Source organism: Amblyomma americanum, chromosome 2 (genome assembly GCF_052857255.1).
Source record: "Amblyomma americanum isolate KBUSLIRL-KWMA chromosome 2, ASM5285725v1, whole genome shotgun sequence".
Lineage (NCBI taxonomy): Eukaryota > Metazoa > Arthropoda > Arachnida > Ixodida > Ixodidae > Amblyomma > Amblyomma americanum.
Window position 1 is genome coordinate 131813079 of NC_135498.1, and position 12051 is coordinate 131825129.

Here is a 12051-nt window from a genome sequence, read left to right on the forward strand (position 1 = left end):
ACATTGTTCGCGTGTCCATCCGCAGGTTTCTCGGCCTTCCAGACCACCATCCGGGACGGGTCTCGCTGGAGCACGGCCAGTGCCTTCGTACGGCCCGTGGCCGGTCCCGCCGGCAGGAAGAACCTGCACGTGTCACTGCACTCCACCGCACACAGGGTGCGTTGAGCCTTCATCGCGTTGCAGGATTTCATAGTTTTTTTTTATCCAGATGGCAGTGTTGAGGGTCCCCACACGAAGGTCATTGCTTTCATGCATATTTAGATGCTTTTTTTTTCTCTCGTCAAACGCGCCAACCATCAGGCCATTTGTGTTTCGCGTGGTATTATCGACACTGCCACTTGCCGTGTTTCCGCCATTTTTTTTCTGGTAATAGTCGTATCTTTGACCCAATTTTGAGAAGTTCGCTGATATATGGCATATGCCGCTGGTTCAATAAGCGTTGAGAAGTTGGCAAGCAGTCTGTTACTATTACATCAGACGAGTTATGACAAGTTATGACAAGTTATGACAAGGCATATGCCGCTAGGCCTCTGCTGATATTGGCAAGTAACCTAATACTATGAATATAAGACGAGCGCCGATGATGCTGTCAGTCATTTTTCTGAACAACTGTGTTTTCTAAACTGCTTAGATCACTGAGGTTGCAACATTTAAGGCCACGCTCCTTTAGGCAGTGCTAAGTACTTATTGTCCATCCTGCCTTTTCTCTGCACGCTCTGCCCGCGGTGGGCTACAGTGGTGCTCATTGTTGAGAACGTGCTAAATGGACTATAAATCAGAAGCACCTTTTTGTCTTTCTTTGCTTATTCTACTCGATAAAAACCAATTGTACCACTGCAGCAACCATATTTATTTACTTTTCGTTCCAACCTTTTGCACAGTTACCGTGTTTCACTAGACACTGAAAACTTCCCTGAAGAAAAATTAGTCTAGTGTCAGGATATGTAAACTTCATCGATACTACTAGTGGAATGTGTTTCTGTCCGTTCCGCTGCTGGCCACACGCAGATTCTGTTCGAAGGCAAGCGAGCTGTGGGCGTCGAGTTCATGAAGGAGGGCCGTATGCACACCGCCTTCGCCACCCGCGAGGTCATCCTCTCCGCCGGAGTCATCGAGTCGCCGCATCTGCTCCTCCTCTCCGGCATAGGACCCCGGGAGCAACTCGACAAGTTCGATGTAAGCTACTGCGCCGCTCGTGTGGAGTAGGTGCCGCGCGCACGTGTCGTGAAGCGGAAAATACACCTTCCGAGGCTTTTCTGAGGGCACATCGCAATTGCGGGGGCTGCAGCTTTCCGTGCGAACGCTAAAATACGCACAGCGAATGGCAGCGCAAGCTTTCCTATCTGCATCATAACAAACAACGCAACTCCCTCTACTTCTACTACATATTTCATATATGCCTCTGCTGCACACCATAGACAGCGCATTTCGGCACTGCCTTATAAGAACTGTTTTTACTGCTCGTTTCGCTGCTTCCTATGGGTCAACGTTCTTTTGGTATCAAACAGAAAAAAAAAGTCTGCCAAGTTGGTTCAGGGTCCACGGCTCCTGAAGCCGACATAAATTCTCTGAATTGGATAATCATGGCCGCCTTTCGTACGGAACGAAATTCAAACACCAGCTGCGAGTGCTGTAAAAACTACGTGTCTTTCAGTTCCGTTGCCCGCTTCGCCTCTTCTTTGAAGTGAAGCCGAGAGATAAATTTGGTGGCGATCGGTGGATTAGAGCGGAATCCACGTGTTTCGTCTGCGCTTCCATCCTTTTCATGCCTGAACCTGTGATCCGGCATTAGCACAGAAAGCTCTGCCCACCGAAGCCGTTTTCGTTGTAAGGCGTACCAGTTCCAATAGCCGTGCTTGGAAACGGACATTCCTTCTCATTGCAGAAATGGCTATAGGGGCGCTGAAATGGAAATCTTGCTTATCAAGTGATGCGGGGATCAACAAAAAGTGGACACAGTTTCATTTCAGCTTTCTTTATTGCTTGTCGCGTCCGCTTTCAAAACACTATTTTTTAATTTTGTTCTTCACCTAATATAGCAACAAAGTTCATCTTTGCTGCTAAATGTATTATGTAACACCCTCAACGAGGGCCTTTAGGGGTATCTTGAAATAAACAAATAAAATTAATGAGATAAGCACGTCATTCTTTCCGCAGATCCCGGTGATCGCCGAGCTTCCGGGCGTCGGCAAGAACTTGGCGGAGCACGTGTACCCAGGAGGCGTGAGCGCTACCATCACGCGCAAGCTGGACATCGACATCACGCCGTTCGCCGGACCCATGCTCTTCTACACCCAGAATAGAGGTTATCCACCCTTGCCTTTGGATGACCCACACACTTTCATTTTCCGCGAGTGCTCACTAGTGATTGTCGTCGCCGAGCCGCCGTCTAATATTTTCTGCATTTAAACACCGTCCCCACCGAACTGCACCGAAATGTGCTATATCCCGTGCTTCAACTTTTCTTTTCCGAAACGAGACTCGCCAGCGACCGCCAGCTTTACACAGTAAAAGCTCAGCAGTTTTTGATAAAAGGGCCAAATAAATCTGTTCAAGGGTTGGGTGGTGAGCAGTAGTTCGCTGTGTGTCCCTAACGACCACACGACGCTATTCGTAGCAGCAATACCACTCAGGTGGCAGTTGGTAAGGTTGAATGAAGACAGGAAGTCGAACAGCAAACAGGCATACAGGGTGAAGTGAGTGGATGAGATTAGGGGTTTTTCGAGTATGTGGTGGCCGCAGGTGGCACAGGACCAGGTTGGTCCTCCATTGGGGTAAGGATCATGATATTGATGATGGTGAGGAGGCAGGAGACGGTGTGCGTCATCACACGTCGTGTGCCTGCAGGGCCCTGGACCATCCCCGGCGGTGTCGAGACCGTGGCGTTTGTGCAGACAGAGCCGCCAGCAAACGGGACGGCCGAAGACGTGCCCGACATCGAGATCGTCCTGTTCTCCATGTCACCGGCCTCCCAGGAGGGGGAGCGCTTCATGCTAGACATTGGCCTGGACTCTAAGGTATACGCTTAGTACACATTGCGTACGTTCTTTGTCTCCCACCCGTCTCTATTCGCACTATCTCTGTGTATAGTTCATGCAAGGACTTGAAAACCTGCTTACCGATCAGCTTACTATCTGCTGTCTACAGGGTATTTACTAAGGCAGTCACTAATAGAGTCTGGACAACCTTAGACTTCAATCAACCAAATGATCAGGCTTTCGTAAAGGATACTGGACAATATACCATATTCACGCACTCAATCAGGTGATAGATAAATGCTCAGAATATAACCAACCCCTATATATAGGCTTCATTGCTTACCATAACGTATTTTACTGGGTGGACACCCCAGCAGTGGAACGCACGCATTGAGGAATCAAGGTGTATAAAAGTTAGGCTTTGGTGAAAATACTGGAAGATAGGTATAACGACTGCACAGCTACCATAGTCCTCCATAAAGTCAGCAGTAAAATTTCAATAAACAAGCTTTGGTTTCGTTTACGGGGGTTGAACGTCCCAGAGCGACTCAGGCTATGAGGGACGCCGTAGTGAAGGGCTCCGGAAATTTCGACCACCTGGGGTTCTTTTACGTGCACTGACATCGCACAGCACACGGGCCCATCGAAACTCGACCGCCGCGGCCGGGATCGAATCCGCGTCTTTCGGGCCGGCTGCCGAGCGCCATAACCACTCAGCCACCGCGGCGGCCTCAATAAACAAGGGTTTCAGGCTGGAGGCACAATCTCGCCAGTGCTATTCACCGCGTTTTTACAGGAGGCACTCCGCGGACTGGATTAGGAATATCCGGGGATAAGAGTAAATGTAGAATGCCGAAGTAATCGGCGATTCTCTGATGACTTTGCCTTGCTAAGTCCCTCAAGAGACGACACCAATGACGAATGAGTTATACAGGCAGAACATAACGGTGGGTCTAAAATTAACATGCAAAATCCAAGGTAATGTTCAACAGTCTAGCAAGAGAACAGCAATTCACTATTGGTTGCGAGGTGCTTGAAGTGGTAAGGAAATACGTCTACATAGTGCACGTAGTGGCCGCTGATCCGGATCACGAGAAAGATATGACTAGAAGAATAAGAATAGGGTGGAGCGCATATGGCAGGTTCGCTCAGATCATGAATGGCAGTTCACCAATATCGCTCAAGAGAAAAAGATACAATAGCTGTATTAAAAGGTGCTCACGTATGCAGCATAAATGTGGAGGCTAACGAAAAGGGCTCAGCTTAAGTCAACGACAACGCAGCGAGCCATGGAAAGAATATTGACCGGTATAACGTTCAGAGACCGAAAGCGGGCAGAGTGGGTCAGGGAACAAACGCGGGTTAATGACATCCTAGTCGGAATCAAGAGAAGGAAATGGGCTTGGGAAGGGCACGTGATGCGAAGGCAAGATAACCCCTAGTCCTTAAGGGCAACGGAGTGGATTCTGAGAAGGAAAGCATAGCAAGGAACGGCAGAAGTTTAGGTGGGCGGATGAGATTACAAAGTTTGCGGGGATGCGGTGGGCGCAGCTGACAAATAAAATGGTCGATTGGAGAGATATCGGAGTCCTCTGCCCTGCAGTGGGCGCCGTCAGGCTGATGATGATGAGGATGATAGTGCTCGCTGTGTGCCTGGTACATACATTGTCAAAACTAAAGGACGTAAGGAATCTAGTTGCAAGCTGCGTTTGGTGCTCTTGTCTCTTTGAAAGTATTACATTTCGGAGCCGTGATAATGAGAGTTCCTCTCACCTTCAGGAGATTTGGAACGCTGGGGGTGTGAAGTGATTTACACAGCAGGGATTAGAAGCAAACGCCTTGGGCTCAATGCTTTTTACAATGACTGCACATTGTTTCACAGTTTACTGAACGCAAACTGTGGTGACATTTGACTCTTGCAGCGTGTCGTGAGATGTTCGTGTCTTTCACTTTCGCCAAATTTTAAACCCGACGTACGACAGTAAAAGTGCCGTTCGAACACGAAAAGAAAACAGCTACTAGCGCCACGGAGTAAAGTACAGAAATCAATCGCGTACTTAGACGTGTTCATCAATCCATGAAGACAAAAAGGCATATTGTAGCTCATACATGTGTTATATGCACACAGACAAGGTCGAGATTGTGTGATTGTGATCTGTTTCAAGGAAAACTTTCCCAAGAGTACCTAAATAAATTGGCTCCAACCCAAAAAGTATTTCAACGACGAATTTTCGACCAAAGGTTTCGTTCAGGATTGTACTTTCACGGGCGATCAAAATAGCAGCAGTCCGAACTTTTTTGCCAACAGAAAAGTCTTTACCAGTTTATTTATGTCATCGTTAATCACACTCTTTCTGAACTGTGCATATCGAATAAAACGGGACGGACTCTTTCTTTCGTCGGCGCCATCCTATTCTGCTTAGATGTAGCATGAGACAGGGACAGTCCAGTTTATTAAAAGAAAATGCGTGTTACACCAACCATTTTAGTGGCAGATAAAGTGTCATGCAATTGAAAAATCAAGCTGATAAGAAAGAATAAGAAAGAGGTGCCGAAGATCTTAGCAGCTCGCTTAAGTCGCCCAGCACATGTTTCGAACAGTGAAGTACTTGTAGCCAAGAACAGAGAATCTGAGATTTTCGGAGTTTATATGACCATTATTTTCTCCTCTGCACTGGTGTGATATGCATTCGCTCCTTTAGACGAATACTTCCGCTTGATGACAGCGTGTACTTGTATATATTGTGCTATCAATCCTGCGGTCTTGCTCCGGTGTTTATTACAGGCGAGGTATCTTAGTTGCTCCAAAATAAAAATTTCGGAGAACGACAGGAAGGAAGAGGAGTCGATAAACGTGTAGGAAATAAAAGAATTGGACAGATTCGTCATTGCAACTAGTGGGATCTAATCGGAAAAATGCTGACATAGGAGAAGAAAAAACAAAAGAGAGGACTGTTTCACTACTAACGTATTTCTAATTTTTTGTGAGAGGAAGAATCGGTCGTTTGTTTTTTTATATGCATACCGTCGACAGTGAACGCCAAAGCACATTCAAATGCTCATTTGTTTCATCGAAAATGTCGACCCAGGATCACTAGAACTCTTTCCTTCAGCCGCATTACTAATCGCAACTAGTTACAACCGTTTAGAAGCGAAAGCAAGTTGCTGAATCGTGGCAAAAGTGACAGGAGCTTATAATATACAAGGACAACACGGAAAAACGTGATGAAATCACCTTTTCTTTTCAGCTACACTCACCTAAAACCAGTTCAAACACCCTGCTCTGTCAGTGCTTACTTTTTAGGTGCTCATCTCCAGCGCGGTTCTCACTGTTGCCTCAGTTCTTGGACAAATATTCAGACAAGGAGTGCAGTGCTTTGCACGTATGGCAAATACCGCAGGCAAATACCCTGCCATTTCACGTTGTGAGCTTGAGCTTGCTCACCACTATCTTTAAGATTTAGGATGAACGCGTCACGTTTCACCCTGTATTTTTAACTGCCGGTGATACAATAAGGAAATTTAGTATTTTCATAGCTAAATTTCTGATCTTCATTCAATAAAGCTCATTGCAGGAACTGTGGATAATAGTTTAGTTATAGGCGCCAGAGTTACTTTGTCTCTTTTTTATCCATTTTGCTTCTTTTTTTCTACTGTTAAACATTGTTTCGTTTCAGTAACGTGAAAGATGGCTTAATCTATTTATCTCCTTTTTTCTGCAGCTAAACTTTATTTTGTTTCAGTAACGTGAAAGATGGCTTGAAATAGCGAAAAAGAGATGTGAAGTAATCTTTTGGCATAAGAGCAGGCTGTTTTAGACAGCTTTCATAACATAGCGCAAGTGAAAAAAAGTGCATAAATCCCGCAAAGACAACCACAAGTTTGATCTTGCACTGTGGTTGCAATTCTATCTAGACAAAGACTACAAAAAAAAGTTCCTGGGTTCTATCATAACACAACATGCAATTAAGTTTCCTTCTCCTCCTTCATCAATGTTGAACACCAGGCCTTGACTAACTGCGTTTGCCGCATCACATCCTAAGGGGCCACTGCGCCACTAAAATACCACTGCCACTGCAACCGGTCTCCGTTCCCGATGCTCATCGCGCAGGCGTACGACGGCTACTACCTTCCCCTGCGCGGAAGCCACGGCTACAACCTGGCACCCATCCTGCTGCACCCGAAGTCCCGCGGCGTGGTGCGTCTCCAGAGCGCCGACCCTAGCGTGCCGCCGGCCATCGACCCGCGCTACCTGTCGCACCCGGATGACCTCCGGGTCATCGTCAAAGGTAGGCGAGAACTCTCCTTGCTCCCTTCGTACTCGTGTGTGTGGTTTGAGAGATGTAGTGTCATCGTACCCATAGTATCCCTTGGTTACGCGGATTACAGGACTAAGGACTCTCTCGTATCTCACGAATGAACCCTGTCTTGTACCAGTTGCGGCCACCTTATCCGCCCAAGAAACGTCCCCCTCCCCCACCCCTCCGCAGCCTCCTGCCCCTGCTACGCTTGCTCTCTCTTGAAATACTCTCCGTTATACTAAAGGACCATTGGTAATATTCCTTTCACATCACATGCTCTGCCGGTCGCCATTTCTACTTCATGATTTCGACTAGAGTATTATTACCACGAGTTTGTTCGCTAACCCGCTCTACTTTCTTGCTGTGTCTTGACGTTTCCTCCGTGAATTTACTTTCCATATCTCGCTGCTGTGTCATATATTCAATTAAAAGCCGCCTATTTAACCTCCTACTTTCAGCCCCACTGTGCTCATAACATACAATTGTGTTTTTTTTTAGTAATGTCGGAAAGTTGCTATTCGTAACTTAAGAGGACTCCTTTCTTACCGTGCTCCAAGCAGGTTTTATTCACAACGCAATTTTTTTCTGATGTTCCCGATCTCCGATCACTACTTCGCCGAAATATTACTTGGTCCTTGACTACTTTAATTCCTCACCTCGTCTCCTTAGCTGCTGTTGCCATTCCACGCCTCTCACCATTACTATGGTGTTTTTCATACTGATTCTTAAGCTTACCTTTCTACTTTGAGTGTTCTACATTGAAGACCAGTTCGCACATTTTGTTCGTTCAAACCGCGGTTGGGAACGCTGCAGTATGTTAGCACACGAGCGCAGTCACGTTTCTTTTCTTCCGTATTTGGCTGCCTTTCTTTAAATACCGGTAAAAAGGGTTGCGCACAATATGTTCCCACAAAAAAATTGTGCAGGTGTCTTCCAAACCCATCTACAACTTTATGAAACATACATGGCCCTAAATTGAATATAATAATTGCATAAATAGTATTAGTAATTCACTAATTAAGCATAATATAGAAGAGTTGTGAGGAGCACCACATGACGGCAAACAATATGTCGTACGTCTCACCCAGCTGCGGTTTCCTGCATTTTTAAATCCTGCTTTCAAGTTACGTGAACTGCACTAAATAATATATTGTATGTATGCTCAATTTCAGGATGAACTTAGAAGGTCAGCGCACTTAGGCCTTCACTCGAGTGTTCAGACATCAATTTGACGTCACGCAAGGGTCATAAAGATTTCTCCTAGAGGCCTAGTGCGTTAGTGACATTGCTTTGAAGCCAGTGCCACCTGCGCATCTTTCTTCGGAGGCTGAGAAGACGGGTTGAGCGCTGCGGTGGTACGCAACAAACAACGCATACATACTAATACTGCACCATTTAACGCTACTCTACCAGAAGGAAGACACGAGCGATGTCTGACAGCTAAAAACTTTTTCAGGCACGAACGAAATTTTTGCAAGCACATTAACGGTATACGAGCCTAGTGAACAAGATCAAAAGGATGGAAACAAGAATGACAAAACATGCGCCGAGCACATGACTGTTGCCATAACGTTGAGAGCGAAGAGCACAAGCCTTCAAGAGACCTGTTGGGTCAGACTAACGTGTGTCAGACTGACGCTCAAGTTGTTCCTTCCTCTGTGTCATTTCTTTCTCTAGTGATACGGGCGCATTCCATCTTGCAAAGAGTTGAAAATTGGGCGAGTTGGCGAGTTCCAACTTGACAGCCCGTGATTCCCTGCAACAAACAGCTGGGTTACTTTTTTTTCAAGGAAGTGTGGGGCGACGGACAATAAAAAGGAATAATGGTGCATACGGCACCGCTTGCGTAGAGCATGTAATGCGAAGGCAAAGATAACCACTGGTCCATAAGGGCGGCGGAGTGGGTTCCAAGATAAGGCAAGCGTAGCAGGGGGCGGCCGAAAGTTAGGTGGGCGGATGAGCTTAAGGAGTTTGCGGGGATACGGTGGGCACAGCTGGCAAAGGACAGGGTTAATTGGAGAGACATGGGAGAGGCCTTTGCATTGCAGTGGGCGTAGTCACGCTGATGATGATGATGACGATGAAGATTAAGACTTCATTAGCAAGCTCATACTGCTGTAGACTCAAACGCTGCGGCTGTTTATCTAGATCGCCGCTGACATGGTAGAGAAGTGCTGTACGATTTTGTCGAGTTCCCCTGTGTGCGTGAGGGACATGAGGCAAACGGAGCTAGAGTCCGCGTCGTATCTCGTAATCGAAAAAGAGCGTTGATCGCCTGACCATTAATTATGGTAGACTCAGCCATTGCAGCCATGTGCGCAGTGAGACTGTGCCCTTGATAGAGTGAGGGAAAATCACTACATTTAATGGCGCTAGACTAAACGCTGAAAATACCCTGGCCATGGAGTACCAGGGTACAGCGTACTGGAATGGAAACTGTAACCAGTGCTCAATGAAGTCCCTCTGTGACGGGTGGGTTATATGGGATTAGTTCTTCAGTTGGAGGGACGGCTTAATGTCTGGGATGATGTTTGTTTTCCCTTCTCGCAGTCAATACTCATCTCCAGAGATGAAACTACATTTGGCACACCTGTCAAGGAGCGACCAGCTAGGGGCCGTATTCTCTAAATATCCATGGCCCATTTAAAATCTGTTTGGTCCTTTGGCACTGAACATTGTTGTTCGTTAACGTTTATTTATCTGATAGGCCGCTTGCTGTTTTAGCTCGATGCTGCGTCGTTCCAAGTGAAATAGAAAATGGGTATCCGTTTCAAATGGATCCCTACAGCTTACGGCCTCAGAACTCCACTTTCACTCCATGACCTAGGACCAGCTGCAGCTACGCAGACATTGCTGTCGCAGCACCTTTAACACTCGGCGTTTTTGCTTCTCCTTCCGTTTCATCTGTTTCTGTGTGTGCAGGCATGAAGGCTGCAGCCCGCATCGCGGAAACCGCAGCGTTCCGGCGCCTCGGCTCGCGCCTCTGGCCGCGCCACTTCCCGGGTTGCGAGGCGCACTTGCTTTGGAGCGACCCGTACCTGGCCTGCGTGGCGCGACATTTCACCGCTGCCCTGTGGCACCCGTCCGGCACCTGCAAGATGGGCACTGGAGACAACGCGGTCGTCGACCCCCAGCTCAGGTACCGCGTGGAGGCGTAGTCCTTCTGGCGCACACGCATTTTCTTTTTTACCAGTAGCGACAGACTTAAGTCCGTCCCCATTTAACAGATTGGCCCGATCCTCTTCAACTTCGCATTACCTTAGACAAACTCTACATTCATATTTTTTTAAAACTTAATTACTGCTATAAGCGATTTTCTAATGTTTCCGACTACAGCTTCTTCCTCCAGCTTTCCATCCGTTGCTGAACAATAGTTCTGTCCGGTTCACTACACTCTTGATGTCATGAAAAAGAAAGCAGTGCTTAATATGGAAGCTTCATTTCAAGTCTAGCGAAAAATTTATTAAGGTCTTGCCGTGTCCCGAAGCTACTCCATGAACTAGAGAGAAGCAGTATGCTATAACCCTCAAGATTAATGGGGAAACTTTAGATTTCCAACATGCTACAAAATACGACTGCACGGTTTTTTTTCATTCTTCCCCAGCACTAATGCAGTGCTTATTAACTCGCCTAGTCGTTAAGTGCCTTACTACTGCTTGAGAAGAACATGAATATTGAGCTGTCAAAACCTTTTAATCCAGCCAGGACACCCTACCGTTTATTTGCTTTTTAGTACCTTTATTCATACGTTCAATTTCATTCCTTCCGATGATCGCCCAAAAGAAGAAAATACAATTTTATGCAATAAGAAAAGAAAATATTGATTCTTCTGAATAAAAAAAAAACACGCATTACATTTCACTTAAACAGGGCATTGCATTTCTGCTTCCTTATACAACACCCCTATTGCAGACTCATCGCGCCAGGCTCAATCATTAAATAACTCTAATACCAGATTTTGTGCCGCAACTCTCACGTTTCGGGCAAACAGTCACTAATGCCAGTCCAAGGATGCTAACTGATAACCCTTCATGATTGGTATTCGCCAACTTCATGCGGTGGTGAAAGCGGCGGCAATATCCAAGGTGCGTAATGATAATGTTTTCCACGTGTATATTTTTCCTGCTTCAATACATTTCGCTACGGAAGCCGGGCTCCTGGCAGGCGTGCGTCCTCGTGTGTTCTGCTCAGCAATCAGTTCGCCGTCTGTTGATGCGGGCACGCTTTGACAGATACTCGTCAGTAGTGCTGGAAACTCTTTCAGCGCGTGCATTCAAGTTGCTGCGCACGAGCATATCACCTCTCGCTGTCACATCGTCAACGCTCAGATAGGTTTCATTACAAACAAAAGCAGAGAATCCAGCCTGAGAGACGATGCTCTGGCCTTGCATTCTGCCCTAGGTGCAAACCCTGCAACTTCGCGCGACCTGATTCGCGGCTGCGCGCACCTTTTCTCCACGCAGGGTTCTGGGTGGCGTGAAAGGTCTGCGAGTGGTGGATGCCTCTGTGATGCCCGAGCCTCTGTCGGCGCACCTCAACGGCCCCGCCATGATGATCGCCGAGAAGGCGGCGCACATGATCCTCCAGGACGTGGGCGCGGACGTCGACCGCCTGGTGCCGGACGCGGCGGCCATCGCGTGAAGCCCACCCCGCCTCGCGAAGCACATATGCAAACTTGGCGATGGCCTGCTTGCCTTGTAAAGGCAGATAGAAGGACAACATGCTGTTGTGTCACGTATGTCACGACGATGCACCACACACGAGGCATCAAC

General features: G+C 47.1%; 1 protein-coding gene across 1 annotated transcript in view; it reads left to right on the forward strand.

Annotated features, from left to right (window-relative positions):
• The window catches only part of LOC144120071 (glucose dehydrogenase [FAD, quinone]-like), a 28147-nt gene extending 16219 nt beyond the window's left edge, over nucleotides 1-11928 (forward strand). The window contains exons 5-12 of the mRNA XM_077652537.1: nucleotides 26-156; nucleotides 1009-1176; nucleotides 2158-2387; nucleotides 2574-2643; nucleotides 2715-3017; nucleotides 7090-7383; nucleotides 10102-10418; nucleotides 11743-11928. Of these exons, the coding sequence (XP_077508663.1) occupies nucleotides 26-156; nucleotides 1009-1176; nucleotides 2158-2387; nucleotides 2574-2643; nucleotides 2715-3017; nucleotides 7090-7383; nucleotides 10102-10418; nucleotides 11743-11920 (1691 nt within the window). The 3' untranslated portion in view covers nucleotides 11921-11928. The remainder of the gene's footprint in view (nucleotides 1-25; nucleotides 157-1008; nucleotides 1177-2157; nucleotides 2388-2573; nucleotides 2644-2714; nucleotides 3018-7089; nucleotides 7384-10101; nucleotides 10419-11742) is intronic.
• Nucleotides 11929-12051: the final 123 nt, after the last annotated feature.